At 47.1% G+C, this 27,979-nt stretch overlaps 10 protein-coding genes across 13 annotated transcripts; 4 read left to right on the top strand and 6 right to left on the bottom strand.

Annotated features, from left to right (window-relative positions):
- Positions 1-339: 339 nt before the first annotated feature.
- Positions 340-3,407, bottom strand: BDCG_05500 (pre-mRNA-splicing factor CLF1). The gene is made up of 2 exons (XM_045421187.1): positions 1,327-3,407; positions 340-1,219 (listed from the first exon to the last, which is right to left on the bottom strand). Exons 1-2 carry the CDS (start codon positions 3,109-3,111, stop codon positions 965-967), a joined length of 2,040 nt encoding a protein of 679 aa, XP_045277124.1. The 5' UTR covers positions 3,112-3,407; the 3' UTR covers positions 340-964.
- Positions 3,408-3,410: 3 nt separating this feature from the next.
- BDCG_05499 lies at positions 3,411-6,238 on the top strand. Of its 2 annotated transcripts, none has more exons than XM_045421185.1 (2): positions 3,411-3,855; positions 3,965-6,238. In XM_045421185.1, exons 1-2 carry the CDS (start codon positions 3,514-3,516, stop codon positions 5,474-5,476), a joined length of 1,854 nt encoding a protein of 617 aa, XP_045277123.1. In that variant the 5' UTR covers positions 3,411-3,513; the 3' UTR covers positions 5,477-6,238. The 2 variants fall into 2 exon arrangements, with proteins under 2 accessions (XP_045277123.1, XP_045281283.1); XM_045421186.1 differs by having other exon boundaries at positions 3,936-5,768.
- Positions 6,239-6,646: 408 nt separating this feature from the next.
- BDCG_05498 (uncharacterized protein) lies at positions 6,647-7,496 on the top strand (the record flags this gene model as incomplete). Its single annotated transcript, XM_045421184.1, has 2 exons — positions 6,647-7,190; positions 7,324-7,496. 2 exons carry the CDS (start codon positions 6,647-6,649, stop codon positions 7,494-7,496), a joined length of 717 nt encoding a protein of 238 aa, XP_045277122.1.
- An 835-nt stretch (positions 7,497-8,331) lies between these two features.
- Positions 8,332-14,381, top strand: BDCG_05497 (U-box domain-containing protein). 3 transcript variants are annotated; one of them, XM_045421182.1, is made up of 7 exons: positions 8,332-9,173; positions 9,237-9,417; positions 9,473-9,661; positions 9,714-10,328; positions 10,399-11,459; positions 11,571-12,140; positions 12,205-14,381. In XM_045421182.1, exons 1-5 carry the CDS (start codon positions 8,757-8,759, stop codon positions 11,265-11,267), a joined length of 2,271 nt encoding a protein of 756 aa, XP_045281281.1. In that variant the 5' UTR covers positions 8,332-8,756; the 3' UTR covers positions 11,268-11,459; positions 11,571-12,140; positions 12,205-14,381. The 3 variants fall into 3 exon arrangements, with proteins under 3 accessions (XP_045281281.1, XP_045281282.1, XP_045281280.1); XM_045421183.1 differs by having other exon boundaries at positions 10,399-11,699; positions 11,927-12,140; XM_045421181.1 differs by having other exon boundaries at positions 10,399-12,140.
- BDCG_05496 (uncharacterized protein) lies at positions 12,480-13,610 on the bottom strand. Its single transcript, XM_045421180.1, has one exon. It carries the CDS (start codon positions 13,189-13,191, stop codon positions 12,793-12,795), a length of 399 nt encoding a protein of 132 aa, XP_045277121.1. The 5' UTR covers positions 13,192-13,610; the 3' UTR covers positions 12,480-12,792.
- Positions 14,382-15,389: 1,008 nt separating the features above from the next.
- BDCG_05494 (beta-lactamase) lies at positions 15,390-16,842 on the bottom strand (the record flags this gene model as incomplete). Its single annotated transcript, XM_045421179.1, has 4 exons — positions 15,390-15,515; positions 15,627-16,220; positions 16,311-16,678; positions 16,749-16,842. The coding sequence occupies 4 exons, from the start codon at positions 16,840-16,842 to the stop codon at positions 15,390-15,392; spliced, it is 1,182 nt and encodes a 393-aa protein (XP_045277120.1).
- A 1,324-nt stretch (positions 16,843-18,166) lies between these two features.
- Positions 18,167-20,123, bottom strand: BDCG_05493 (MFS amine transporter). The gene is made up of 4 exons (XM_045421178.1): positions 19,757-20,123; positions 19,570-19,664; positions 19,222-19,505; positions 18,167-19,107 (listed from the first exon to the last, which is right to left on the bottom strand). Exons 1-4 carry the CDS (start codon positions 19,972-19,974, stop codon positions 18,517-18,519), a joined length of 1,188 nt encoding a protein of 395 aa, XP_045277119.1. The 5' UTR covers positions 19,975-20,123; the 3' UTR covers positions 18,167-18,516.
- A 1,695-nt stretch (positions 20,124-21,818) lies between these two features.
- Positions 21,819-24,410, bottom strand: BDCG_05492 (adenosylhomocysteinase). Its single transcript, XM_045421177.1, has 7 exons — positions 24,340-24,410; positions 24,158-24,238; positions 23,959-24,091; positions 23,770-23,896; positions 23,088-23,689; positions 22,592-23,030; positions 21,819-22,508 (listed from the first exon to the last, which is right to left on the bottom strand). Exons 2-7 carry the CDS (start codon positions 24,194-24,196, stop codon positions 22,496-22,498), a joined length of 1,353 nt encoding a protein of 450 aa, XP_045277118.1. The 5' UTR covers positions 24,197-24,238; positions 24,340-24,410; the 3' UTR covers positions 21,819-22,495.
- Positions 24,411-24,439: 29 nt separating this feature from the next.
- Positions 24,440-26,598, bottom strand: BDCG_05491 (uncharacterized protein). Its single transcript, XM_045421176.1, has 2 exons — positions 26,347-26,598; positions 24,440-26,288 (listed from the first exon to the last, which is right to left on the bottom strand). The coding sequence occupies exon 2, from the start codon at positions 26,123-26,125 to the stop codon at positions 24,845-24,847; it is 1,281 nt and encodes a 426-aa protein (XP_045277117.1). The 5' UTR covers positions 26,126-26,288; positions 26,347-26,598; the 3' UTR covers positions 24,440-24,844.
- A 224-nt stretch (positions 26,599-26,822) lies between these two features.
- BDCG_05490 (TIM-barrel enzyme family protein) lies at positions 26,823-27,826 on the top strand (the record flags this gene model as incomplete). The annotated part of the gene is made up of 3 exons (XM_045421175.1): positions 26,823-26,910; positions 27,006-27,151; positions 27,221-27,826. The coding sequence occupies 3 exons, from the start codon at positions 26,823-26,825 to the stop codon at positions 27,824-27,826; spliced, it is 840 nt and encodes a 279-aa protein (XP_045277116.1).
- Between the last annotated feature and the right edge of the window lie 153 nt (positions 27,827-27,979).

The raw sequence follows: 27,979 nt of genomic DNA, 5'->3' as shown, positions 1-27,979 counted from the left end.
ACTATGCCCTTGCCTTGCCTTGCCTTGCCTTGCCTTGCCTTGCCTATACTTACTTCTCTGTTGCCGAGTGCATAATATCTAAGAGAAAGTATCGGCAAATGCACAGCACAGGCCCAGTGCGTTGATCAAGAGGGGCGAAAAGAGCATACAAGTGTAACTACCGTACCTGCGGCATCGTCACCGCGCATTAGTTAACTACATACAGCATGCAAAATATCTCTTTTTGAAAACCTCGTCAAACCAGCCAGACAACTAACATCTGTGCCTGAATGTCTCCCCCCCCCCCCCCCAACCCAACCACTTAGGCTCAAGTTCGTGATTTCGTTCTTTGGGACTAGTCGTTTCGTTTCGTTTCGTTTCGTTTCGTTGGGTTGGTTGGTTGGTTAAAGCTGGGTGGGGTGGGGTGGGTGGTGTGAGTGTGTTAAATGCTAGTGAGTGGTTTTAAGTCACACGTCCATAGAATAGCCGGGCGCCTCCTCCTCCTGAGCACTCAACCTCCAACCGGTGTTTGATGAAGCGACGGATTACTGGCGTCATTGGCAGGATTGCGGGGGACGGGGTAATTTCTTTTACGACAAATGTTGCAGTGAAGGATGAGCTTCAAGAAACGTTGGTTGGAATGGGATGGGGCATTTTGATCATAGTGTGAGTTTGTAGTTGGTTGTACTGTACATATGTTGAGAAAAGGAGTTTTTATAGATGGACGGAATTGATGAATTTTCGAAAGGTCTGAGATGATGGGTGGCCGATGGATGATGATTAGACTGATGTGAGTAAAAAGTGATGTGATGGAGGAACATAACATTGACATATTGTCCTTTACTTTTCGGAATAAAAAGAACTCAACAACACAGGCTACATACGCCTTGAGAGGTTACCCATAAAGAACGGCCCGCTAAACAATTTTGAATAATAGAAACAAAACACGTCCATCCAACTAAAACTCTTCCCGCCAAATGTGCCTTCATGCCTCTCCTTTGCCCATACTGCTCGCCTGCTGTTTCTTCCATTGGTGTGCTCTCTGCAGAATCTGCGACAACTTGGCCGACGACTCGTCGTCTGCGGGGAACATGTAATCCATGTATTCTTCATAGCGATCATCATCCAGCTTGCGTCGCTTCTTAACCTTGCTGGGCATCTGTCGCTCGATCTTGGTGATGTCATCCGGTGACCCGTGCGTCTGCTCGAAGGACTTCCATGCATTAAGCAGAGCGACTCGCTATAATGTTGGGGAACGTATGGTTAGCTTTCGTCATAATTTGACCCGTGATTTTGAAAAAATGGCGGGGACAAAAAAAATAAAAATGAAAACACGCATAGACATACCTCTTCTTTCATCTCCTTCTCCTTAAATACGTTATGCGCCCGCTCAAAGACCTTCCGAGCACGGCGCTTAGCCTCTTCGCTAACCGGTTTCTCTTCCTCTTCCTCTTCCTCCTCTTCTTCTCCTTCAGGTATATTGATTTCGAATCGCGCGTAATTTATCCAGACCTTGACGTGGTCTGTCTTCTCAAGGAGGCGTTCGTACAACATCCTAGTTCTATCGTACTCTCCCTCGTACTCTTCGAAATCGATATACGACTTCCATAGAAGCTCAGGCATGTCTAGGACTGGTTGGGAAATGCCTAACTCATATATAGCGCGTGCTCGGTCAATATCATCTAGCCCCCGCTCCAGTTCTGCAAATTTTATCCATGCTTGACAATTTGCAGGATTCCATTCGATTTGCTTCTCGAATAGTTTCCTACATCGAACAAACTCGAAAAGCTGTCGTTCTAGATCGATATAGCCCTTGAATAGCTTGTCCTTTGGGCAGGCACCAATCGCATGGCCCAGGGTCTTTCTCGCCGCCTGAAGGTCCATCTGCCGGATTTCGAATTGGGCCTTCATCAGCCAGATCTTCGCGAATGTGAATTTTTTGTGGGGGATCAGTTTTATGCATTCTTGGTAAATTTGACGAGCGCGTTCCATGTCCTTGGTTTCAAGTTCTTCCCAGAGAGCGTAAAATATCCACAAGTAAATGTACCGACGCCAGTGTCGCTTCTCTTGTGATGGGGGAATCTGTGCAATCGCGCGCTCATAGACATCCCGCACGCGGTCCACATCACCAGATGTCTCCTCCAATCTAACAAAGTCAAACCATATATCGTAGTTTTTCGGATTTTCTTTGATCTGTTCTTCGTATTGGACTCTCCGTTTCGCAAGAATGACATCTTCAACTCCATCTCGATCACCAAACTGTTTCTCGAAGGTGGTGTAGGCTTTATGTAAAGCCATGGATTTCGACCGTGGTAATCTGTCCAGAGCATATTTATAGATCGCCCTGGCCCGCTCAAACTCCTTCAGTTTAGCTTCATATCGAGCATAGGCGATAAAAAGCTTCTCATCCATGAAGTCTTCACCCAGAGTCTCGATAGCCAGGCCGTAAACCTCCCTCACCAAGTCACTTGTTCCATACTCTTCCTCAAACCGTGCCCATTTAATCCAATTTTTCGGCTCCGGGTGAACAACAGTAAAGCGCTCGAAAATCGCGCGCACCCGATCGAATTCGTTATATCGTTTTTCAAGCTTAATATAAGCGCCCCAGGCGCCTTCATCGGGCTCCCATGACATCCAGCGCTCAAACACTTGACGTGTTCCCGCGATGTTACCCAACATCTCTTCCATATAAACATATTTATACCAAAGTTTATCCACCCGGGGAAGAATAGTCACAGCGCGGTCAAGCAGGTTCCGTGCATGATTGATATTCCTCGTCTTCATCTCAGCTTCAATGTAACGAATCCATAATACCACAGCTGTCGGGTCAACGTCCAAGGCCCGCTCGAACACCGACCTCGCACGGCGGAATTCTTTCTGTTCCAATTCCCATTGTGCATATCGCATCCAGTTGTTCATGCTAATGCGATTCCGCCGCACATAGTCCTCGAACTCTTTGCGTTTCCGACCTTGGTATTCATGGAGCTCTTCTAGATCGGCGAACCGCTGCGTAGGAGCTTGGAGGGCGGGTTCTTGTCGGTCGACAGCTTCTCGAAGGAGCTGTTCAGCAGATATCTGCTGTGGCGCCGGGGCCTTGTTTTTGACCCTCGGAGGGCCTCTTGATGCCTCCATTTTGGGTAGAGGAGATTGAAGGTAGCGGATGGTACCGTACCGGGGCCACGCGGGTTGAGCTTTTTGAGGAGAGAGGAAAGGGTCGTAAAAATCACGATGGCAATAAAAATATCTATCTCCCTACGAGCTGCTCCAATACAAGGAGAAGGAGAATCCAGAGGGTGGACAGCTCGGTGTCGTTGTCGAATTTGGATGTCGCGGCGAAAAGCGAGCAAGCCGAGCGAGGTTGGAAAGAAACATTTGCGCTATTGGTATGAAAAGGTCACCGGACTTTATTGCTCCCAAGCTACTTTTAAACAACCAGCAAGCTCAACTCTCGACACTTTTTGAAGAGGCACCACACCTACTCTCAGTTCAGGTTGTTTTGTTGAATTTCTATACTCGATCTAGCTCAAAGTCACCATGGCGACTCTAGCAGACGAACTATTGAACGATTTTGAGGAGTCTGGCTCTGAGGATGAGGGCAAGGTGGCCAACACTCTGTTCCCCGATAGTGTTGGGGAACCCGATTTGGATACTTCTGCGAAAGCTCGAGGCGAAGGGATGGAGCTGGACGGAGACGAAGAGGAAGGTAATGATGATGAGGCGGATGTGGATGTTGCCATAGACCCAACTGGGAAATTAGCCAAAGAAATGGGGGAAGCTGAGGCGACCAAGGCGAAGGTCGAGAAAATGCGACTCGGAGCCGTGAGCGATGTACGAAGCGTGGCAAGTTTAATGAAGACACTCCAACCGATTCTAGATGTAAGTTCAACTTCTCACAAACCATATATGTTCTGTCTTCTGCGATATCTGTGTTTACATTGGATGTTCTGGACAAATAGACCTGACCTTTCGCTTTGCCCCTCGACAGAAAGTATCCTATTACCAATCGCTTCCACCCGACAAAAGAACGACGGCTATCGGTTCGATCGAGGATAATCCAGAGTATCATCTACTTACTGAGGCCAACTCCCTTTCAACTTCGATCGATAATGAGATGATTCTAGTCCACAAGTTCATTCGGGATCACTACTCTACTAGATTTCCAGAGCTAGAAACTCTCATCACAAACCCGTTAGACTACGCGAAGACCGTGGCAATTTTACAAAATGGTCCGCTCGACGATATCAAATCCTTGTCAACCTCAACGGATAATCTAGTTGGCGCGACTCTGAGATCCGTTCTCGATGGACCTTCCTTGATGATCGTCGCAGTGGAGGGAACTACAACCCGTGGCCGAGAGTTGTCCCAAACGGAACTCGAGACTGTTTTAGACGCATGCAAAATGATGCTATCGCTTGATAGAGCTAAGGGGATCCTAACCGACTATGTTCAATCGCGAATGAATGTCTTTGCTCCGAATCTAACGGTCCTCATTGGATCCCTCACTGCTGCACAGCTTCTAAATTATGCTGGAGGTCTTACAGGGCTTGCGAAGACGCCTTCCTGTAATATTCCGCCTTTGGGATCAAAAAAACAAACAGGGACTGGCTTTGCAACTAATGTTGGGGTGAGACACCAAGGGTTTCTGTACCACTCACCGATCATCCAGGAAATCCCGAACGACCTGAAGCGGCAAGCGATGCGTATCGTATCCGCCAAAGTGGTTTTGGCCGCTAGAGTCGACCGAGTGCATAGTAGCCCCGATGGATCCACAGGAGAAGAACTGAAGCAAGCGTGTTTGGATCGGCTTGAGAAATTAACCGAGCCCCCTCCAAACAAGGGTCCACGTGCCCTACCTGCACCTGATGATAAACCGTCTAGAAAACGTGGCGGACGAAGAGCACGAAAGGCGAAGGAAGCGACTGCGATGACAGAGATCCGCAAAGCACAGAATCGTATGGCGTTTGGGAAAGAAGAAAAGGAAATCGGATATGGTACTGGAGAGGGTACGAAAGGCTTGGGTATGCTTGGTCAGGAGGATCATGGCCGGATACGTGCAAGCCAAATCGACCAACGAACCAAGGCTAAGCTCAGTAAATCCAATAAGGGATGGGGGGCTGCCACTCCTATCGGGGGAACTGCTTCTTCACTGCGAGGCTTTGGACAAGGCGCCGGAAATGCAACAGTATTACGAGCACAGGGACTCCGTACTGCTGGCGTTGGGCCGTCTCTTGGTGCCGGTGCCGGAATAGCCAGCTCGATCGCCTTTACCCCAGTCCAAGGTTTAGAGCTGGTCGATCCTAAGGCTCAAGCTGAGCTTAATAGGAAGCGGAAGGCGGAGGAGGATAGATGGTTTAAGAGCGGGACATTTACACAAGTTGGGAACCAAAACAATGGAGGTAACTCTAGTGGAGGATTTAAAGTTCCGGAATTGCCGCGGAAACGGCTTGATACTGGTGATACTAAGATGCCGCCGCCGCCCCCTCCGACAAACAAATAACCTTAGCTCATTATGACCTCTGTCCTGACTTTTGTGTATCATTACTTAGTTGCTTGTTCTTCCTTCACGGTTGCTCTGGGAATATATGGTGGGGATGGCGCATTATTCATGTCACTGTTTGGGATGCACAGTGTGATACCAGGCGTTATTCTTGTCAAAAAAAAATATTAGTTTATACAGAAAGAGTTTGATGTACTGTATACGAAACTTCCTGAGAGGGAAAAAAAAACATAATTTTTTTCAATCTGAAATTGGATGTGTGCGCTTGAAGTCGCCAGAAAAAAAAGCCCAAAAGCAATGAAAAAGCCTGGAGGTTTTAAGATGGCGCATCCAGGTGCTGCTCTACTCCAATACATGGGTGTTTATATGTGTAGCAAGGATGACGAGGTCAAGCACAGCGAGCGACACATCCCGTCACTGTCCCTCTCTTCCATTCCTAGATAGGTATCATTTCCCAGGTTCGAATGTCGACTGACTTGATTTACAGACCCTCCGCCCCCCCTTCGGAGGTCAAAAACTGGGATCCCAATGCATGTGGCGTCCATTGTGCGACTGTTTGAAGGCCTGACTTTGCCGCTACCAGCGTGCCATGTGCAAGTTTTATGCAAAATTGCGACTTTGTCTGCGGGAACATGAGCCCTCCCTTTAAGTGATAGAAAAGCCCTGAGAGGCCAAATTAGTGAATGCACGGAGTAGTTACTGTTGCACCATATATCTTAATTATGAGCCAATTTTTCTTTTTGTCCGCGCCAAGGGAACAACAACAACAACAAATGCATTGCTGTTGGGTCGAGGGAGATTTTCATCTTCCGGCCATCAAATTGAGAAGTGCGATGTGAGTCCTGATGCCGTGCGTCTTGTCAAGACTTCCTCGGGTTTGTTTTCAACTCCACTCCCAGGCTAAGCTCCGTGTGTGCTTTCTTTGCTTTCTTTGTCTTTTTTTCTTTTCCTTTTTCTTTCTTTCTTTCTTTCTTTTCTTTTTTTTTTTTTTCTCTTCTTTCTTTTCTTCATCGTTTTGCTTCTCGCTGGTATTTTCAAGCTGCAATTTCGGTGGAAGTTTCTTGCCTTAGCGGTCAGTGCTGAGTATTGGTGGATTCGGAGACCAAATATCTATTCCAAGCATCATTATTCTGTGCTCCTCTTGTTGTCGTCGTCATTGCAAACGCAGCTATGGGATCGTTTCACTATGGCGCGAAACCTATCTACCCCCTAAAAGTCCCTGTCTTTCACCACAGTCTTGTAACAGATGACTCTGACGCGCTCAAATTCAAAGCCGCCTCGTTCCTCCAACTGCAGCAGGGGATCAAGTATCAAGAAGCCGCTTCCTCAAACTCGTATCTCATCACTTCCCCTTATAACCAGGAGGGCCACCATCTTGATCTCCATACGCTTGAGCCTTCCAGTCAACTTCTCGCTAAGGCGCTGACGGTTCTCAAACCCATTCGATCTGATTATGCAACAGCGGAATATGTCGAGTCCTTCAACTGGCAGCTTGTGATGGATGTGCTGAGGGATCTGGCCACTGCAGAAGGGTATGAGTGGAAGGAACAGTCGTTCCACGTCGTGACGTTTCGATCCGTTCTTCTTCCAACGGCAGATCCGGGCAAGCTCACCGAGCTCGATTCACATTCACACGAGGAAGCCACTGCCAGCGGTGGACTGTTGAAATATTGGTTTGGGATTAAGGATGAGAAATTGAGGAATTTGGCGACTTGTAAGTGGAAGTTGATTTTTATATTTCCGTCCTTTCGGGTCTTTCTTATATATCTCTGCGAAGGACATTGTGTCAATGGAGTATTCTATTCCGTTTATTTGGGTTTGGGCATCCACTCATTCTCCCACGTTAGGTATTTGGCGAAGCAGAGAGGACGCGAGACGTGGCGGATTAGGACCCTGGCACGGAAAGGCGATAGCAGCCGCGCGAGAATTGTACCAAAAGATTGAATTTAAAACTTTGAAGTTGGTTATTGCCGACGGGGTTGAGCGGTGGGATATTGTGGATGAGAAGAATGCAGCTTGAGTAAATGCTTGGCTATGAGGAGGGTAAGTTAAAATCTTCATTAGGCTAACCTGCCTGTTTCTGTCAGCGACTTTTGTGTCTCTCATTGTCGGTATTATTCCCCTTTAGCAGTCCACATTCATTGCATGTTGGAATTGGATCATGGAGTATACTTGTAGAATTTAAGCTTTCTCGTTTATGCTTCCCAACTGAATGCTCTCTACTCTTTTCATCCCCCATAGGTTAGCTCTGGGAAGGTTAATAATCATTGCGGTTACAGTAAACCATGCTCACTACGAAATTATAGGAACTTAATAGTACGCGTTTAGTTTTGTAGGTTGTGTAAGATCGTAGCTCTGATCGTAGCTCTGATCGTAGCTTTGATCGTAACTTTGATCGTAGCTCTTCCTAGCTACATCATCCCTTAGTGTTAGAAGCACAGACAGGTTGCATGTGCTGCTCACACATTTTTGCAGTAGTTAAGTCTGGCGCTGGGAAAGAGCCCAAAGCTCTCCATCTGTATATTTGCCAGGAAGATTTGAAGCCAACATCAAGCTCTAATGCTTCAATCTCATCAGTCCTTATAGGCTCACAATCAGTTTTTTTTAACTCTAACAATTGGAAAAGAGTGGAGTTATCCTGGGTTTCGGCGCGCCAGCCAGTGTGCTACAAATTCCTCAGCAGTTGGGCAAACAAGAGGAAGAGAGTTTTATAGGCGCGCTTGCCACAATAATAATGGTTGACAAGCACAGCACAGCCCATTTAACTTAACCTTAATTGAGCCTCACCATCAACATCCAACCAATCGCAACAACGGGATCCCAGAGGCCCAACAGCGTAGAGCCTACAGACTACACTCAATCCAGACAGCGTCACCAGCATATGGCCAGTAATCCAAGGACCCTCTACAGCATCGCACGAATGGCACAACGGCGTTGACATGTAGGTGCTTTAGCTTGGATCATTGCATCCTTACTGTACTCCGTACTCCGTACAGTCCCAGCACAGCCAGAATTGCGGGGGTTCCTTCGCGCGAATAATCAGGCTGCTTTGATCATGGGGGGCATCGCATGTATAGCCTGTTGCCTGATGGCCTGGAAGGACTTCTTAAATGCCCGTCTCCTTCTCTTAAATCAATCAGCATGTTGCTGCTTGGGGCAAGTATTCTTTTGCTGGTTTACCAAAAACCCTTTTCCGTAATAGAAGCATTTTGGACTTGTCTATACCGTTCTGAACCTTTTTTCCCTTAACCCTTGAAAAGAGACATTCAACTACGGTAACATGGATCCTGCTCAGTCAGTGGCATCTACTGAAGATGATTTCGAAATCATTGATGACCAAATTCCAATCCGCTCCCGCCCGAGCACAGGTACCAATATTGCCGGAGAACGGAATCCCAATGAAGTGGCGGTTCAACTGCATCCCCTGCCAGACACCAACTCTATGATACTCTCCGTTCACCCTCCACTGCATCCTGAAAAGGAACTCCGTCATGTTCCGTGTGACATTGTCCTTTGCATTGATATCTCCTACAGCATGTCGTCGAGCGCTCCCCTGCCTACGACTGACGACTCAGGAAAACCCGAAGACACCGGGTTGAGTGTCTTGGACTTAACCAAGCATGCTGCCAGGACAATAATTGAAACACTCAACGACAACGACCGCCTCGGCGTTGTGGCTTTTTCAACTGATGCTGAGGTAATTTCGAGTTGGTCATGGCCGGTTTAGCCTTTAACAAGCGTTATTAATAGTTTGGTGTAGGTCGTCTACAAGATATCCAATATGAACGAAGACAACAAGAAAGCAGCGTTGAAAGCGGTGGAAGCTCTGTGGCCATTATCTTCAACGAACTTATGGCATGGATTAAAATTGAGCCTGGAGGCGCTTGAGGAGGTAACGCCCATACCGCAGAATGTTCAAGCTCTTTATATCTTAACCGATGGTATGTACAGGATTGTGCGGAGTAGGGTACCTCACGCTAATGCATCTAAATTCAGGCATGCCAAATCATATGTGTCCAAGGCAGGGGTATGTACCGAAATTACGTTCCATTCTGCAGCAGAAGGATCGCCTGCCAATGATACATACATTCGGGTTTGGCTACTACATTCGCTCAGGTTTGTTGCAGGCGATTTCAGAGGTCGGCGGCGGAACTTATTCCTTCATCCCGGATGCAGGAATGATAGGTACGGTCTCTCCACACCTGTCGTTAGCATGCACCTTCTTATATTCGAACAGGTACCGTCTTTGTCCATGCTATTGCGAATCTTTACACGACTTTCGCGACTCAAGCAATGATATCGATTCGGACCTCGGGTTCGGTAGAGATAGCGCAAGACGAAGGTAGCAAAACGGGTCTCGGACTGTATGAGGAGTCAACAGAGGACGGCGCTCTCGCAGTGACCGTTGGCAGCTTGCAATACGGCCAGTCTCGCGACGTAATTATCCGGATGAAAAATGCAACAAGTAAACCGTCGACGGCCCAAGCAACATTAACATATAATTTCCAGGGGAATGCTAAATCAGTCGCTTCTAGCGAGCAGATACTCTCTCAGCGCACATCTCTTCCAGCTCATGTTTCCGGCTATCATTTGTCTCGTGCGCGTATCTGTGGCTTTTTGAGGACTCTCTTCCCTCTCCGGCCAGATAAACAGTATGCCAGTCTTACTAAAGACCAGCTTGAGAATGCAAAGCAAGAGCTGGATTCCATAATCAAAGAAATAAAACAGCTTGGATATACCGACGAAGGGAATGGTAGCCTAGTAAGGGATCTCGCCGGTGAAGAACCGGAAGGCCAAATTAGCCTTTCCATCTCGACTCAAGCCAACTATGAGAAATGGGGCAAACACTACCGTGAGTACCTCCTCCTTGTTTTTGCTATACCAATCCGTTTATGGGCTGTATTGACTGTATCTTCAACCAGTGCTTTCTCTTCTCAATGCGCACATCCATCAGATATGCAATAGTTTCAAGGATCCCGGACCTCTTGAATATGGCAAGAACTCCCCCTTCTTCTGCCGGTGCCGTGAGGAGCTTGATACCTGTTTTGATAATCTTCCCCCACCGAAACCATCGATCATCCAGAAGACGCGTGATGGGACAGTTGTACCCCGCGCGTCTTACGCAATGTCTCGATACAACTGCAGGAACAATCCTTGCTTTGCCGGCCATTGCAACATCCGCCTTTCCGAAGGGAACGATAGCGTACCGATCGAGAATCTTCGCGCAGGGACCAAGGTGTGGACTCCGTGCGGCCCGCGTCGCGTTAGGGCCATTTTGGCTACAGCTGTCAAGGACACTGTCGTCTGCAATATCGGCTCTTTAATCATTACTCCATGGCACCCAATCCAGGTAGCAGGAGACTGGATGTTCCCCTCAGATGTATCAGAACGGAACATCCCATTCTCGGGCAAAGTCTACTCCATATTGCTTGACTCTAGCCCCGACTCGGATGCCCACGCGATCATGGTAGAAGGGCATGTCTGCGTCTCACTTGGTCACGGCGTCCGGAGTGGTAACGATGTTCGTGCACATGCCTTCTTTGGCAGCTACCCCAGTGTTGCTAGGAGCCTGGCATCGCTTCCCCGTGACGTCAACGGGGTCTTGAGATGTTCGGGGGTGAAACGAAACCCATTAACAGAGTTAGCTTGTGGATTTATTGGTGAGGGAAGATCCCGAGTAACAATAAACAAAAATTCCTTCAGGAGATCCGTAAAAACGGGGCTTCACTATCGCTTTCGCGCTCCGATGACGTCGGCCTCAAGCCGACGAACCGCTTGTCTGGTTTTTTAAAGCTTGAGGAGCAAATCTATGCTGAACGGGATTATTTGTTTCGCCGAGGATGCGGTGCCGGGAAGGGCAGGTATTTCAATTATGATTTATAATAATTTTGTCGAGCATGGAATATCCTGTTATATCAGGACCAAACGCTGGTCTAAAAAGATGTGTGGTGTCATAGGATTCGCCACACTGGCAGATTTCGCAGTGAGGTTCCCGTCCTTTTGATATGAATTATGTTGGATTCAAGTTTTAATTCAAACGTGCTACCTACCCTAACCCATTATTGTTTCTAATGTAACCCATATCTGTCTGTAGTGTGTTTCTGAACCCTATCTCACTGAGCCTTCACTATCCGCAGGATATTCGATGACCAACAGATATTTTTGGAAAAAACTCAGCGGTTAGATCGTTATTTTTCTGGATCTAGGACATAAATTCAATGAAGTAAGTCCAGCCACCTTCATGATCTCTCTCGTACATACCTAAGACTCCATGGGCCTGTATGAGGTGGCCTTTGCCTTGAGGCTGCCTACAGTCAAATTACCCAATTAGATTTTTGTGGAGATAGATAGTTACAAGGCAAAATCAGATCACCAGTTCACTCTTCTGATACTCTTCCAAGGTGGGCTCTGTTGAACATGTTGTGTAGCACTAATCCTATAAATTCTCAGTCCTGGTCCATTATCCATATGGCATTTAGCTTCCTGCACTGCTACTTAGCGCGCCCCGCCGCCAAGCAACTCAACCTCCATAGCTTCATCCTAGGGCTACTACTGGGTGGACCACACTGTACCATACCATACCACTAGAGATTCAAGGTCCTTTTTCTAGCTCGAGTGTCGGAGAGGTGGGAAATGATTTGATAGGTGCTAAAATTAGCAATCAGTGCGTCCCATATTTCTCTCGGATAAAGGGGACTGTTGCAGATGAATGGCTAACCCTGAGGCAGTCCCTCTCCCACACATCGAGAGCCAGCCCTGACAGATGTTATCTGATATGTCTAAGATTTGTATCTGCGCTGCCCCATATGCAGCCTTACGTGTCTGGGTTAGGGGCTTTTCCGGGATTACTGGAATGGAACCGCAGACATGCTAGGATCCCGATCGAATGATACTTCATGACTTGGATCCTATGAATTCCGCGAATCTAATGGTGATGTTTTCCGTTGGTCTTCAGAGCTACTGGTTCACAGCAGCTTTTCTTACTTTGAAGGTGGAAAGAGGGTTGGCGAGGAGAAAATATGGTTCAAAATATGGATGAACTCTCTAAATATACATCAAGTAAGGAAAGGACAGAATAGGAAAATGATTCCGAAAAGAGAATATGCTAACTCCCTCTCGCTACCGATGGTTTCAATGGACAATGTCCAAACAATTCGAGTAACACATCTTAACCAAAGCAATCCGAGAACTTCCATGATTCGCAAATATCAAATTTTAAACAAAACGCAAACGAAAATGAATCGCATCCCTACTTTCCCACTTCCTTCCAAAAGAAATAAAAACATGAAAAGAATCCTCCTCAACCGGCCATTCCCTTACTCCTTTCCGCATGTAATGACAGTGCCGCGCATGTCACGGGGTTTGGCCTCGTCTCTGTCGTCGTCCAAGTCTTCAAAAGTGTCGCGATAGTTAATATCCGCAATAAGAGCGTCATGTTGATCTTTAATCGTGCAGTAACCGCCTCGAGCAATCTTTGTCAGCTGGACGCTGGAGGCGAGAAGATGGCCATGAGAGACGACGTGGGTGTCCCCGAAGAGCTCGACAACGTCTCTGGGTTTGTTATCAAGCGGGATCATCTTTGAGCCCGAGCGGCCGGTTAGGTCGTTTGTGAGCTGGACTCTGACACTGTGGCTTCTCTGGGTGCTGCGACGTGTGGGAGTGGCAGAGATGGAAGTGGCAAGGAGGCCAAGGACAACGGCGAAGGAGATCTGCATTTTGAAGATTGAGGTATATGTGTTTCTTGTCTGATGAATATGTAGTGTTTGGAAGGAGGCGTGGACGGTTGAGAATTCTAGGAGCAGAGAAGCTTATAATTTTGCTGGAAGAGGATTTTTTTTTTTTTTTTTTGGATTTCTTTGATGCTGCTGCGATTGGAGTTCTGGTTCTGTGATGATTATTTCTGATTCTAAAGCAGATGCACGATGTCCTTTATATCTTTCTCTTCGGCAGCTCCATGTTATTAAAGGATCCATACTTTGCGCAGCCGGTCAGATTCCAGTGAGGTAGGATTCTCATCAATAATGCGCCCACGTATTTTTGGCGATCTTTACCCAAGATTTAGCCCATTGTACAGCCTTCGCTCCTAATTGACAGACTCGCTGTCAAGCGGGGTGTGCAAGACCTTCCCCCCCTTTAGTGGCATTGGGGGCTGAATCTACGCTAGATCAACGCTCCCTAAGAGAAATACAGCGGCTGGTAATCTGATCGTTCAGCTCAAACATGGGTGCGATGTGACAAGAAGTGCAAACGGGGATTTGCGATTCCCATTCAACCTTGGCGTATCCCTTTAGGAGGTTCGTTAATTCAGCCGTGCAGCCAGTCCGCGCCTCGTCGAAAAGCCGCGGAACTCAGCTCACGGTGATTTCAATTGGTTCTGCGATGTCATAGCCACGCTCCCCACTGGAGGAGATTTATCCTCTCTAAGTCGGACCTACGCTGAAAGTGGAATTGGACGGTCATCAGCACTCTGAACCAGAAGCCAAACTTTTGGTAACTACGGGGTAGTTTTGCTGGAGTCAGGCCAGTTCCATTACTGTTCTATTTTCTCATTCCGTGCAGCTTACTATGATAGAGATTCGGGACTTGGCTCGCAAACATATCATCATCAACAATCCAGCTTAGCCGTATTGGATGTAAGTTATCAGGACACTAAGATATACAATTATTGGCCAGCAATGCAACGGATCGATTTACTAACTTCTATATCAGCGAAGATCTGAGGAATTCGTAATGAAATATCTATTTTGAACATCCAGCTGTACAAAATTGAGATAGGGACCGTTCGAGCTCATAATCTCCTACAACCCGAGGAGGGAGCCGATATGGAGCTAGATTACAGCGTACCCGATCAAACAGATAGAACCTTCCATGCTGCTGTTAGTGATGTTATTGTGGTCAGGGTTCCTCATTGTAATGCTTTAATAATTTAATTATTCATGCTAAACTATCTATGAATGTAAAGTATGGTTTTGTTTAACTACTTGATATTTATTTTTAGAAGGATTTCACTCCATTCATGTGCTGCTGCGAAGTCCCTGCTTCAATTCATTGGACGCCTTCTATTACTCCATTAACTTATCTACTAACCCTCGACTTTCTGGAGTTGATGTCATTTGTCCTCTGATAATTGTAGCTAAACAATTTCTAATCTCCACCTAATCTCTAGCGCATCGCCGGACGCTCAGCCTTGCCATCTGACCTCTTGGACAAATGGAGGAGGAAATGCGCTCTAAACCTATCTCGACTTAGTCGGCGAATTTTGGATCTATTTTTGGTAGCTGATTGTGATCTCCATCTCGAAGGATTTACATTAGGATTCAAAATCCCGCTTGTGGAGAGGCGGGCTGACGGATGGCTTCGTTCAAAGTCATATTCCATTGTATGCTGGAGGATTCTGCATAGCCAGCATTCAAAGAAGAGCTGTCAGGTAGAGAGCTCTTTACTATGGTTCATGTACGTAGTTCTATTCCTGGTTCACGACGGGAGCTTGCTGTAAAATGTTTAGATGTTAAGACCGAAGGTAGGAAGGACTGGATGCGGGGCGGGTGCATTTAGTTATCAGTTCGTCCCATAGATCAATGAGCGCCGTCTGCCTATTGTCCTCTGCGACTCAATTAAGCGAGATACTGCCGATTCATGTCATCAAAAGCAAATTATCTTCGTATTGCTATTTACCATTCAGCCGTTAGAAGATACGGTCCGGAGCGCCTGAAAGATTGATCCCATTAGCCGAAGTGAGGTTCCGACATCAATGCTATATACAGCTGGTGCTTCATAGCTGACCTGAGGAAAAGAGGTTTAAGGGCCCGAGCATCACCAAGCCTCCCGCGCCCGCGCCCTCCAGGGGCTTGAAATATTGAAACAGTTAACATCAGAAAGAGACTACTCAGTTGACCGATGTCGCTTGAGGTAATCAAGCGCCAGAATGTTGGAAGATCATAGCTTCGAATTTACTGAACAGCGAGACCGCTTCAGCATCATAATAGCCAGCGAGCTGGGTTGCGGAGAGTCCGCACGTTCCACGTTCGCGATCAATCCACTAGAAGGGAAGTGATGATCCAACGTTAGCATTGGAATAATTGTGTTATGGGATGGATTCGTTTGTTTGCATTCTAGGATTCCCCCCCCCCCCCCCGAAAGCAAGACTTACCCAATAAGTATTATCAAGTCCATGCCAGTTAATTGCCCCCTTCAAACGCCTATTTGGTATGTCTTCTGTCGCCAGGACACCACCTAGCGAATGGTTCCAAGTTCTATTCCCTGGCACACCATTTGTCATAGCCACCTCAGTCCTGCTCGAGTGCATGTATTGGATGAGATGACTATTGTCGTGGAGCTGGGGCTCAAAAAGGATCGAAAGTGTTGCAGACGATAGCAGTTTGCCATCGTCTTTTAGGACGGAGGTTAGGAGTTTGATGTACTCTGCTGCAGTGGACCAGAGTCCATGGCCACCAAATTCATCAGCAGGTTTGAAAATCGGCTGGGTTTCTACCGGTGTAGGTATAAGTTCGCCTGTCGGAGCTCGGGCTGTTGACTCAGCCTTAGTCGCAGGAATATGACTGCTCTGGGAAGGTCTGAGTGTGGTGTGTTCCATTCCAAGTGGCTCGAATATATGCGCTCTGAAGTAGTTTTCTAATCTAATCCCTCCATGCAAGCGTTCGACAGCTTTTCCCGCCCAATCGATGCCTGCGCCATAGATCCACCCCTCTCCAGGTTCAAACAGCAACGGGTAGACAAGTTTTTCCTACTCAGTTAGTCTTTTCTTGATATCAATCGTCCCAGACGTATGTTTAACAGAGGATGATAGTCTTGGGAGTTCTGGAACTCAACTCACAACTGGAGCCAGCCCCGTTACTGGCTTTGTCTTCGTTGCCTCCCTCCACTTTACCAATGGTGGATGCCAGGAGTCATAGCCAAGCCCGGATGTATGGGAAAGGAGATGGCGATAAGTTATCTTCTTCTCTGCCTTCTTTATAAGAGGCTCTCGTGTCCCTTCATCGAAGCCGCACAAAATATCTGGATCCGCTAGTTCAGGAAGGATACGCCCGACATTTTCATCTAAATCGATGAGCCCCTTTTCAACGCATTGCAAAAGTGCGATTGAAGTCACGAGCTTTGTGCATGATGCAAACCAAATTGGAGTATCGACAGTGAACGGTCCTTTATCGGTAAAGCCAAAGCTTTCGGAGTACAAAGTGTCCCCTTTTTTGGTAGCGGTCAGTACTTGATCTTCCTATATTGAACGGTTATGGGAAAGTAGAGAGAAGCTCACCGTTTTTATCAGCTGCGACCAAAGCAACCCCAGGCAGAACACGATCCGGTCCGTTTGCAGTCAAACACCGGGCGATTCTGTTGAAAGCTTCCATATTTAAACTAATCCTTGTCTAGTTTCCTGTTCAGAATTTTTCCTCAGTCAACCTTCAAATCTCGAGTCGAAAATTTATAAATCAAATCAAATCAAAATATAAACGATAAAGTAAAAAAGAAGACAAGGAATCTGAAGGGGTTAATATCTGGAACGGAATTGGTCTTAAATATATGTATTTCCAATGCTGCAGTGGGATCGCGCGAAGGATGAGCGAGCCTATTTGGTATGCTTAGAAATAGAACCGTTCAGCCCCCACCACGACGCCGGAATCTTTTATTTATGAGCATCTACCAACTATTGGGAATCCAGAAATCAAGACATCCCGCAAGGCGTGCGTGGTGAGATTCGGACGCTCCCTGCTGGCCGGCGAGTTTGCATACCAGTGTGGATGGTGCTTACTGCAAACTCGCCCATGTTGATGTCGGAATGAATTTTTCGCAGCCACACATCGACGACTTAGTTTGAAATGCGAAATAGTTTAAATCGCGGGGTGTCCATGACTAGTGTCATGAGAAAGATGACATCGCAAAGAGTGAGACGACCAGTATAACTAACTTAGCCGCGAATGCCCAAAGATAACTATCAGGAGTTTCGCAGACCAGGCCAATTGTCCGTGAGCTAGAATACTGTATCCAGCCCGGTTCAGTTTATGCGCAAATTTCCCCTGGGCGGTCTATGGAGTGAGGTCCGCAAAACGGGATCCCAGAACAGGGGAGCCGATTCTCCTGGAGGCTGTTGGCTCTCTGTGCTAGTATGCCGTACTTGAGGGCGTGTATTCCTTGTGATCCAATGAATGCTCTGCTCCCTGTGAATACGCGGGTTTGAAATTCCCTTCTGATGACACAGATATGGGTCTGGCATTTGGTCACCAAAGAATATTGGGGCGAGGATGCGGGGCTCCATTGGAACCCATGGAGGGGAAGAAGATGCAACAATGTTAAAAAACGGTTCGTGAAGTAATGAAACACAAGGCTTCTGTAGGCTACTGGGGCAAAAGAGCTCAGTCACCACCAGCGCACTGCTGGTAGAAGAGCCGATCAACCCGGGACCCCCAACAGCTTCTCATCTCAATCCCACGTTGGTCATAACGATAGGGCAGGAAACCCCCCTTGGATTGAGAAAGGTAACCTGAGGTTTTGGCCCTCCAACCTCATTGCGTCTAGTGTCATGAATTGTTGGTGGCTGGAACCTGGTGAGTCTCATAGATATGTCCGAGCTGATGTATTTTCGTGGCAGATTCGGTCGCTCCGTCCCACTGCGCCAATTTAGTCTCAGAGTTTATTTCAATCCCAGACAATTCAAACAAAACAAGGTATGTTAGCTTCCTGTGGTGGTGGCCCGCTGGTGGGATAATAAATAAAGCCTGCGAGATCATCGTGTGTAAGTCTTGCTGAAAAATATACAATGTGAGATGATTAAAACTAGATAAGACTAAATAAATAACCAGAAATCTTGAACATCAAACCAAATTTTTTTCCGTTCCCATTGTGCAAGCAAGAATTCCAACTTGAGAAAAAGGTGGTTTGGACAAGGATGCCCTTCCTTCGTTGACGCGGCTCCCACTATAAACATCTCATTTTTGCTTAAATTCAAATGCCCGGGATTAAAGTCAAATTGAAGCATAAGTGCTGACCTTCACCGAATACCCTTATTATTATCATGCCTTTCATCCTTAGGATTCATATGCCTCAGCTCCCCCGGACAGATCGCGGACTTTCATTTTCCCTTTCTGCGACGCGATGGTGCCTCCGCAGAACAGTGCCATCGGGATCGCGGAGGCGAAGCAGATCAAACCAAGCGCCAAGTTCATGCCCGCCCACCCGACGCTGGTGATGACAAAGCCCCCAATTATCGGACCAAGAAGCTGCCCAGCAGCAAAAGCCATATTATATAGTGCATAGCCCTGGCCCATGGCACTGGGCCCTGAAAACAAGACGGGATCTCTTTCCTCTAGCTCATCGACCGCGTGCGAAATTTCTGTCATCGTGATTACCTGAACGACCGTAATTGCGAGACCAACGAGGACGAGCAATGCGCCGAGAAGTACCTGTTGTCCCGTTGTGTTGTGCTGCACGAGCCGGAGAAGGATGAGTGGGCCACCTGCAAGAGTGAAGCCAGACGTCCCGAATATGCGCGATCCCCAACGGTCCGCACCCTTCCCGATAACGACGCCAAAAAGGCAAGGAAGGGAGAAAATGAGAAATAGAATTCCGGTCCCGCTTGGAGTCCAGTTGAATTTATCCATCACGAATAAGGGAAGTGTCTATATATGGCCAGATATCTTTAGCCAAAAAAAAAAAAAAAGCATCATGACTTGGGTATTATATTCTACTTCAACTGAGGGTACTCAACAGAGGGTAGATGTCGCAAAACTTACCGTTTCGAATGAGGTCCATACAATTGACTGAATCACAGTTGCAAACAAATTAACCAATATCCGGGAATCCTTGAGCAGGTGGTATATTATGAGTGTTTTCGTGGTATTAGGCTGCGAATTGCCGTTGGTTGCTCGTTGGATGAGTGGGGATTGTTCGTCAATGGTATCTTCTGAATCAGAACCTAGAGATTGAGTTCGACTCGACGAGCCCGGCGGGGATGGGTGATCGCATGTCTCTGTGTGATTTCTAGCTCCTAACCTTTCCCGCAACAACCTGCTTGCAACTACAGTCCTCCAGATTTAGCTTCCGATATTGTACGCGGGTGATCATGTAGAGGCTAAGCATACCCTTTTTCTCGATCATAAGAAGCCGTAACACGATATCGATGCATAATAACGCTATCGGTACCGCAAATGCTGCATAATAGCCTGCCTTGGTAAACCTACCGCAAGACTTTGGTTAGATGTGTTTTCCGCTAGGGGCCAAGAGGGGACAAGGACAAGGACAAAGCGAATCTAGGATTAAGGCACATACATAACCCCTCCTACAATCGGCCCGAACAGCACGCCCCAAGTCAATGCGAGAGAGACATATCCCATTGCTTGCCCAATTCTTTCCTTGGGGACGCTATCAACGGCCAACGCCATGCCGACCGCACCAACTGCACCACCCGAAAGCCCCTGCATAGCTCTTGCAACTATGAACAAACCTAGAGACCGTCCGACGAGGAATAGCGAGGTAGCCAATATCATGGCAACCAATCCAATAACGAATGGTAGCTGCCGACTCCTACTACGATCCGCGAAGTAGCCGAAGAGCGCTGATCAAAAGACAGAGAGCATCACACTGTTAGCATATTTGTAAACTTCCAATTTATGCTACAGTCAATCATAGTCAGTTGCAAATGAAGTTATCATCCACTCACGAGATCCGACAAGGAACGTTGCGCCATATGTTGCTAAAAGAATCGAGACCCATTTCTGCACTGTAGGTCATTGTCTGTTAGCAAGATATTTTCCACTTGGGTCTTGACGAGCGTAAAATCACAATTTTGGCTCGATTTCTACCAACCTTCTTCATGCGGAACACCTGCGCGGTCTGTAAGTGCCAGCGGCACAATTGGGACAATCTGGGGTAGCAGAGTCAGGAGTGCCGTCCGTTATGGAGAGAGAATAAAATACTGGAATACTAACCACTCCATATACAAGAGTATCCTGTCCATCTGCGTTAGTCACACAGTTTCCGTACATCAAAAAAAGGCTATTGAGGATTAGGGGTGCGGAAAACTTACAGTGAATAATGCCGCAGAGACAACGAGCAAAATAAACCCTTCCGAAGATCGAAACGAAAGGCCCCAGGGCAATTTACTTCCGTGTGCCATGATCGTCCTCCGTACCGGCCAATTCCTGTATAGCTAGCTACCTGGGTCCTGGTGTACGCTGGTGATAGAAGTTTATCGAAGGAATGACAGCATTAAGAACTAAACAGCTTCACTTAAAAAGGCATAACGATATCAATCTAACATATCAAAGAATTTCTCACACTCTCATAACTCGATGGGGTAGACTGAAATGTCAAGATGTCTGAGGCGAGAACTGTTTATCAAGAAAGAAAAAGAGAATGAATTCGCAAACGGACGGATTTCACCCCGCTCTGCCTTGCTCCCTTTCTTGTGTAGCTGCACTCCCAATCTGGTTACGTATCTCACACATTGAGCTTCAGCTTGTGTGGCGCTGGAATCCTGTCATGAAGAATGATTTTCATTGGAGCATTGCCCTCAGCGAGGCCGAGGATGTTGCTTATAACGGGAGCAACATTGAGCGGCATCTTTCCTACGCTGCGTACGGAGTAGATCTATTGCAGAGCGAACAAAAGTACTCCGTACAGCTGCGTATATACGCTATATACAAAGATCGATCGGCCACAGTCCGATTTGCAGTCCACCAATGGTGTGCACCAACACGACCAGGGCCACCGCGGTCGTCCACTAAAACACCAATAGTGAGCTAGGCTCGAAATATCGCTGCATGCTACTCAATTTTGGTTCTTCTTTAGCTCTGCAGGCATGAAAAAAGCAATATTGGCTGGAAATGTACGCAGTACGTACTCAGCGGGTAAACCAGCCAATTATTTTCTCGCTTCACAAGAGAAGTTTTGTGAAACAAGAATCGGCAGGCAAAGATCCGTAGTTAACTTAGGCCCGGATGAAATTCTCGAGCTCGAGTAGAGGAAGGCTTATCAGATTCTCGTGTTGTGGCGTCGCAAAAATGATTCAATCCCTGGCTGAGCGTCTGTTATTAAAATGTTACACAGTTTGGGAGCTGAACACGAACAAGAATATCCAGATATTATTTTTTTGCCATCCATGCCCGCCAATTACGACAGCCTGAGCATTTAGTACTGGTTGCTGATGGCATGAAGATTGTATGAAGATTGTGTGAAGAATGTGTCAGGACTGGATCTGTCTGTATTGTTGGAATTTCTCGTCCTATATACTTCTCGGCTGCAGAAGGCAAACAGAATGCAGCATACAAGTAGCTGCAGATATCCGCGAGAGAGATGTGTTGTATGTACTTGATGATGGAGATTTCGAGTATTTTCGATTCATACTTTTCATTTAGGAGGCTGAACGAAAGATTATGAACTTCTTGAGCATTCATGGGGCTTTTCCCGTGATATTTGACAACCAAAGTCCCTACTTGTTTTCAATCGACAAACGCAAAAGTTACGGGTTACAAGATACAAGTTGCTATGTTGAAATCTTGAAATTTATTTTTAGAGGGGGAATCTTATTAATGACCCTCCAGGATTTCCTTGGAGCCCCGGGGGGTTTTAGAAGGAAACGTGGCTCCGAGAATATAGAATAGCGTTGATGCTTTCTAGAACGTCTGAGTTGCCCTTGTTGAAAACCATCAACTGACACAAATAAGAAGGGGACAAAATAAACAACACAAGTCAAAAACACCAACGAAAAATAGAATAAGTTAAAAAGAGTATTATTTACCCGACGCGCAAAAATATGAACCAAACTGAAGGAAGTGAAAAGAAAAAAGAAAACAGTAACCCCATATTATGCGAATTTGACAAGTTTTGCCGTTGAAGGACAAGTGCTTTTAATATTTCCTGGGTCCCGGGTCTAAATGATGGACTAATAGTAGCCCTGCGATTTATTCATAACATCGTAGCCTCATGTTGAAATGTCTATGTGTCATGCATGCACACCCCAGCATATTGCGCAGTTGTATATGCACCGAAAAATAAAAGAGAATAGATTTAGTAACGGTAGCTGTCGAGGAAAGGAGTCAGTCAGCATATGTTTCTTCAGTAGTATAAAAGCAAGGCAAAGTTCTTTTGGGGGGGTTAGCTCACATCTCAGCCTTGAAAGGACCATCGATCTCCAAGCCCAGATATTCTGCTTGCTTGGGCGTGAGCTTGGACAGCTTGGCATTGACGTGCTCAAGGTGCAGAAGAGCAACCTGCTCATCAAGAACCTTGGGGAGGACGTAGACACCGATATCTCGCTTGCCGCTGGTGATGCCGAACTCGACGTACTTCTTGCCAAATTCTTCATCTTGAGACTTGTAGAGCAAGATCTGGGCAAGGACTTGATTGGAGAAGGAGCAAGACATGACAAAGGAGGAGTGGCCAGTGGCACAGCCAAGGTTGACCAATCGGCCCTCGGCAAGGAGGATGATGTGGCGGCCGTTTGGCATGAGGAAGCGGTCGACCTGGGGCTTGATGTTCTGGACAGATTTGGCGTTGGCCTTGAGCCAAGCAACATCAATCTCAATGTCGAAGTGACCAATGTCTATGTTCGTGTTAGCAGAGCTGACCAAAATAATAGCCTTGCCCAAGGATTACTTACTGCAAACAATAGCGTCATTCTTCATGACGGAGAAGTGCTCGCCAGTCAAAATATCACGGCACCCAGTGGTGGTAACGAAGATTTGACCAACTGGGGCAGCCTCCTCCATGGTGGTGACCTGGAAACCAGACACAGCAGCCTGAAGGGCATTGATAGGGTCGATCTCGGTCACAATGACACGGGCACCCATGCTGTGCAGGGCCTGGGCACATCCCTTTCCAACGTCGCCGAACCCAGCAACAACAGCAACCTTCCCAGCAATCATGACATCAGTGGCACGTTTGATTCCGTCAATGAGAGATTCTCTGCACCCATAAAGGTTGTCGAACTTGGACTTGGTGACCGAGTCGTTAACATTGACAGCGGGAACAAGAAGCTCTTTGTTCTTCAACATTCTGTACAGATGGTGAACACCAGTGGTAGTCTCCTCTGATAGTCCGTAGCAGTCCTTAAGCATCTCAGGGTACTTCTTGTGCACAAGACCAGTCAAGTCACCACCGTCGTCAAGAATGAGGTTGAGGTGCTTTCCATCTTTGAATGCAACCAGCTGTTGTTCAAGACACCAGTCGTACTCCTCCTCGGTCTCACCCTTCCAGGCGAATCTGCACGCATAACATGTAAGAGCCCATCCCATGGAATAAAACAGATAAAAACGGGGAAGCTGGGAAAGTAATAAACTTACACAGGGGTTCCTGAGGCAGCAATGGCAGCCGCAGCGTGATCTTGAGTGGAGAAAATGTTGCAGCTGGTCCAAGTGACTTCAGCACCAAGGGCCTTGAGCGTCTCGATCAAAACGGCGGTTTGGATGGCTAACGGCCAAACATCAGTTAACAGGTGGTCAAATTAATAGATGCAAGAGAAGTGGACGTACTCATATGAAGACATCCGGCAATGCGAGCACCCGCCAATGGCTGGGATTCGGCGTATTTGGCACGAATGGCCATGAGGCCAGGCATCTCCCCTTCGGCGAGTTCAATCTCCCGGCGGCCGAAGGCGGCCAATGACTAAAAAATAAAGTGGTGAGTCCAATCGATCAATTGCCCATGTCATTAGTAGAGCAGATTACTTACGATGTCAGCGACCTTGAACTTGTGGGCTGGGGCGGTCATGATGGCTGTGTTTGGTAACGGAAGGGGAAGCGGGGTAGTTTTCTGTAAAGCGATCAGTCAGTTGGGGAAGCTTGAAACCCAATTGAAGAATTTATATATGTAGCCAAGTTAGAGGTAGGTAGTAACGGGAGTGGGAGACGTACCTGAGGAGATAATAAACTAAGGATATCGGAGAAAGAGGAGGTATATCGAGAAAGGAGACGTTAGGGATGAGGTTGTTGAGGTTGATGCCAATTTTTTTACCTGAATTATCCCGCTTTGCTGCCAAGCATTCGGGCCGTCGATGTTCCGGGCTAGACCACGTGTGTTTGGTTGAGCATTCGGTTTTCAACGCAATTTCATTACAGAACTGCAAATATCTACGAGGGAATGCTATATTTCCCCCCGTATCTCTCCCTTATGCGCCATGAAAATGTCAAGTTATGGTCTGTTCTCAGGCCTGGATTCATTGGGAAACAAGGTATGAGCCGCCTAAGATGGTGAATATATTAACTAAACCGAAAATGCCCTCCCGGAAAAGAGAATTATAGGGAAGAAAAAAAAAAAAAAAAAAAAAAAAAAAAAAAAAAAAGTATTAGAGCTGAAATTGGAAGGAAACACTAGCACCGTGAAGGCATTACAACATCCCTCATTTACTTCAGACTAATATTAGGATTGCGCCCGAATCAGTGAGACCAAGGACTCAGCTAGCAACACAGCAAATTCTCCATTGTTGATGTCTCTTTCATTCTTTAACACTTTGATACCGCTTGATTCTAGCCCGGACTCCAACGCGTCCAAAAGAGCTTTATCAGCGCTGGGATCATCGAACGGACCGTGAGGGGTCGACAGGAGGCTAAGGCCCCCAGTGGGCAGAATGACCTCGACGAGTTTTGGATTGACAACGTGGTTGCGAAGTTGTGTCGCAATAAATTCTCCAATCTGAGCGCATTCGGTTTCGCTAGTCCTGGCTAAGGTGACTGTAGGGTTGTGCTCGTGGAGTTTGCGAGTAGCGAACTTTTCGGGAACTGTGTTTCTCGGCCCAAAATTGATGACATCGCAGGCGCCTACGCTGACCACCTGCGGGATTCCAGCCTCGGCGGCTGCGCGCAGACGGTCACGGCCAGCGGAAAGAATGCCGCCAAATAACTCGTCTGCGATTTCCGTCGTAGTCGCATCGACAACGGCATCGATTTTCCCTTCTCGAATGAGCCGCTCCATGGCCCTGCCACCGGCGCCTGTAGCATGGAAGACATAGACCTCGTAGTTATATTTACTCTCCAGGTGAAGCCGGATTAGGTCGACGCATGGAGTTGTAACTCCGAACATTGTCACGCCAATCCGTTTCGTGCTAGCTGCAACCGGTTTGTCTATGTACGCCCTGTGGGATGTGACCATGCCGTCGATGGCTCCGGCAGCATTTGCAAGTATATGGTTCAATATCGAGTTGGTGCCTGCTATATCAACGACGCTATACATCATCGTGATATCCGTCTCCTCTATGAAAGGCTTCACATCTCCGCTCGCCATCGTTGAAACTATCAACTTGGGGAACCCAACTGGTAACGCATTTCGCATCGCACCAGATGCAAGAGAAGTTCCGCAAGAACCGCCAATTGAGACGGCTCCGTGAATCGTCCCGCGAGAATACAGGCCTTGGATATAGGAGCTGGCACATTTTATCATGTACTTGATATACTCCGTTCTGGAGAGCGGTAGAATGTCTGTCCCTCTACCTCCCTGTGAAGATGGTGTGGTAGCATTAATAAGGTCGGTATTCTTCACATCGATTGATTCATGCTGACACGGGTTTCGTCCCACGTCAATCAGTAATGTTTTGCACTGATTGCGTTCCAATATCCGATCACGAAGGAATAGCAGTTCATCAAGCTTCGAATCGCAGGTCCCAATTATGGCGATAGTACTAGCAAGGGGCTGGCGGTCTGCCATTTTCACGGATGTGCACCTCGCGAGATAAGATAGGCTGGCGCTCCTCAGGATGCAGTTGGGCGTCCAGGAGTAGCAGGGGTTTTGAAATTTTAATGGAAGAATTCGAAAGGTGCTCAATTTATAATTTAAGCAGTAGGCCACTAGACCTCTCCTTTCATTAAATCTGGAATTATCGTCAGCGAGTGTTGCACGGCATCCGTTTGCTGTATATGTATACTTACCACGAACTGCCCTACTCCATATAGGAAAGCATCATACGCCGTGCAGACAAAGCAAGCATAGATAGATACAAGTAAATCTGTCTTACCCACGTAAAGGTGTTCTTCCGAAATATAAACGCTGTTGTTGCACAGTTTGTACTATGCTTCAACCCGCAGAGCGACGCGAGTTACAAAGTTCGTCGTCGATGGAAAATGACTTGAGTGACTTGACTTGCGGGGTTGAGGGGAAGAAATCTGCTTAATAATAATTGTGCAACATGATTGTATGTATGTTGGTTGAGCATAAAGTTCTATTCTCCATGGCACTTGCAATTATCCGCTGCAGTCTCCCTGGAAAACATCTCATCAATCTATTGTCAGCCGTTCTGTGTCCGTTTGTTCGCTAATCAACTAGACAGCGGTCTCTGTTTGCGTTGAGATTTCACGGCCCCGCCCTAGCATTATTTAGAAGATCCTGTCGCAGCAGCTAGCTAGCTATGCCTCGCCCAACAACACGAGCGGAGGTCCTTCAAAGACTCAGGGATACAATTTCTAGGGATGAAATAATTGTTGGCGCTGGAGCCGGTGAGTACTATGTCTGTGTCTATCTTACTTGTAAACAGCGAGTGTTGGTATGTACAATACATATACCCCTTCCAACATGTCTAATGAACTTTCAGGCATTGGGCTCTCCGCCAAAAGTGTTGAAAAAGGAGGCTGTGATCTTATCCTCGTGTACAATTCCGGGCGTTTTCGCATGGCCGGGCGTGGCTCATTAGCTGGACTCATGCCATACGGAGATGCGAATCAGATTGTTGTCGAAATGGTGAGTCGTAATAGAAACTATATCCCAACAAACAAATGGGAGACAGCTGGTGATATTGAATGAATCCAGGCAGATGAAGTCCTCCCAGTTGTGGAACATACCCCCGTGCTAGCGGGCGTGTGCGGCACAGACCCGTTTAGGTCCATGCCACAGTTCCTTGCCCGGCTTAAAGAGATCGGATTCTGCGGGGTTCAAAACTTCCCGACTGTCGGACTCATCGATGGCAAATTCCGTCAAAATCTTGAGGAGACCGGTATGGGCTACGACAAGGAAGTCGAGATGATCAAATTGGCCCATGAGCTCGATTTGGTTACCACTCCTTATGTGTTTACCCCAGAAGATGGAGAAAAGATGGCACGAGCAGGTGCGGATGTTATTGTATGCCATGTCGGGCTGACTACTTCTGGAGCCATCGGGGCGACCACCGCACTATCCTTAGATGAATCTGTGAATATCATCCAGAAGATTCGTGATGCTGCTGTTAAAGTTAACCCGGACATTATTGTGCTCTGCCATGGCGGTCCAATTGCTGAACCGCAAGACGCCAAATACGTTCTGACGCGCACCAAGGGTGTTCACGGTTTCTACGGTGCAAGCAGCATGGAACGTTTACCCGTTGAGATTGCGATTAGGCAGAATGCAGAGTCATTCAAGAAATTGAAAATAAACAGATAATTAGGACGCGGCCAGAACAAGGGAAATCGTGAAAAGCAACTGATATTTGTGTGGTTATTTATTTCGTTTGAGCTCGTAAAAAGCCCGGGCCATTCTGTTTGCATTGGGGTTTAAAACTCAACCTTCTTCTGGGTTTTTCGACTTCGTTTTTTC

Source organism: Blastomyces dermatitidis (genome assembly GCF_000003525.1).
Source record: "Blastomyces dermatitidis ER-3 genomic scaffold supercont1.5, whole genome shotgun sequence".
Classification (NCBI taxonomy): Eukaryota; Fungi; Ascomycota; class Eurotiomycetes; order Onygenales; family Ajellomycetaceae; genus Blastomyces; species Blastomyces dermatitidis.
This window is presented reverse-complemented; position numbering and strand designations above follow the sequence as displayed.

Excerpts from the sequence above, each read along its gene's own strand:
- BDCG_05496 (XM_045421180.1), bottom strand. The coding sequence starts at position 13,191 with ATGCAGATCTCCTTCGCCGTTGTCCTTGGCCTCCTTGCCACTTCCATC.
- BDCG_05492 (XM_045421177.1), bottom strand. The coding sequence starts at position 24,196 with ATGACCGCCCCAGCCCACAAGTTCAAGGTCGCTGACATC. Across the intron at positions 24,092-24,157 it reads AGTTCAAGGTCGCTGACATC|TCATTGGCCGCCTTCGGCCG; the intron begins GTAAGTAATCTG and ends TTTATTTTTTAG. Across the intron at positions 23,690-23,769 it reads GCTGCCTCAGGAACCCCTGT|ATTCGCCTGGAAGGGTGAGA; the intron begins GTAAGTTTATTA and ends TTATGCGTGCAG.
- BDCG_05493 (XM_045421178.1), bottom strand. The coding sequence starts at position 19,974 with ATGATATTGGCTACCTCGCTATTCCTCGTCGGACGGTCTCTAGGTTTG. Across the intron at positions 19,665-19,756 it reads CCGATTGTAGGAGGGGTTAT|GTTTACCAAGGCAGGCTATT; the intron begins GTATGTGCCTTA and ends GTCTTGCGGTAG. Across the intron at positions 19,108-19,221 it reads TATGGACCTCATTCGAAACG|ACACTTCCCTTATTCGTGAT; the intron begins GTAAGTTTTGCG and ends GGCCATATATAG.
- BDCG_05500 (XM_045421187.1), bottom strand. The coding sequence starts at position 3,111 with ATGGAGGCATCAAGAGGCCCTCCGAGGGTCAAAAACAAGGCCCCGGCG. Across the intron at positions 1,220-1,326 it reads AGAAGGAGATGAAAGAAGAG|CGAGTCGCTCTGCTTAATGC; the intron begins GTATGTCTATGC and ends CCAACATTATAG.
- BDCG_05499 (XM_045421185.1), top strand. The coding sequence starts at position 3,514 with ATGGCGACTCTAGCAGACGAACTATTGAACGATTTTGAGGAGTCTGGC. Across the intron at positions 3,856-3,964 it reads CACTCCAACCGATTCTAGAT|AAAGTATCCTATTACCAATC; the intron begins GTAAGTTCAACT and ends GCCCCTCGACAG.
- BDCG_05491 (XM_045421176.1), bottom strand. The coding sequence starts at position 26,125 with ATGGCAGACCGCCAGCCCCTTGCTAGTACTATCGCCATAATTGGGACC.
- BDCG_05497 (XM_045421182.1), top strand. The coding sequence starts at position 8,757 with ATGGATCCTGCTCAGTCAGTGGCATCTACTGAAGATGATTTCGAAATC. Across the intron at positions 9,662-9,713 it reads CCCGGATGCAGGAATGATAG|GTACCGTCTTTGTCCATGCT; the intron begins GTACGGTCTCTC and ends ATATTCGAACAG. Across the intron at positions 10,329-10,398 it reads GAAATGGGGCAAACACTACC|TGCTTTCTCTTCTCAATGCG; the intron begins GTGAGTACCTCC and ends ATCTTCAACCAG.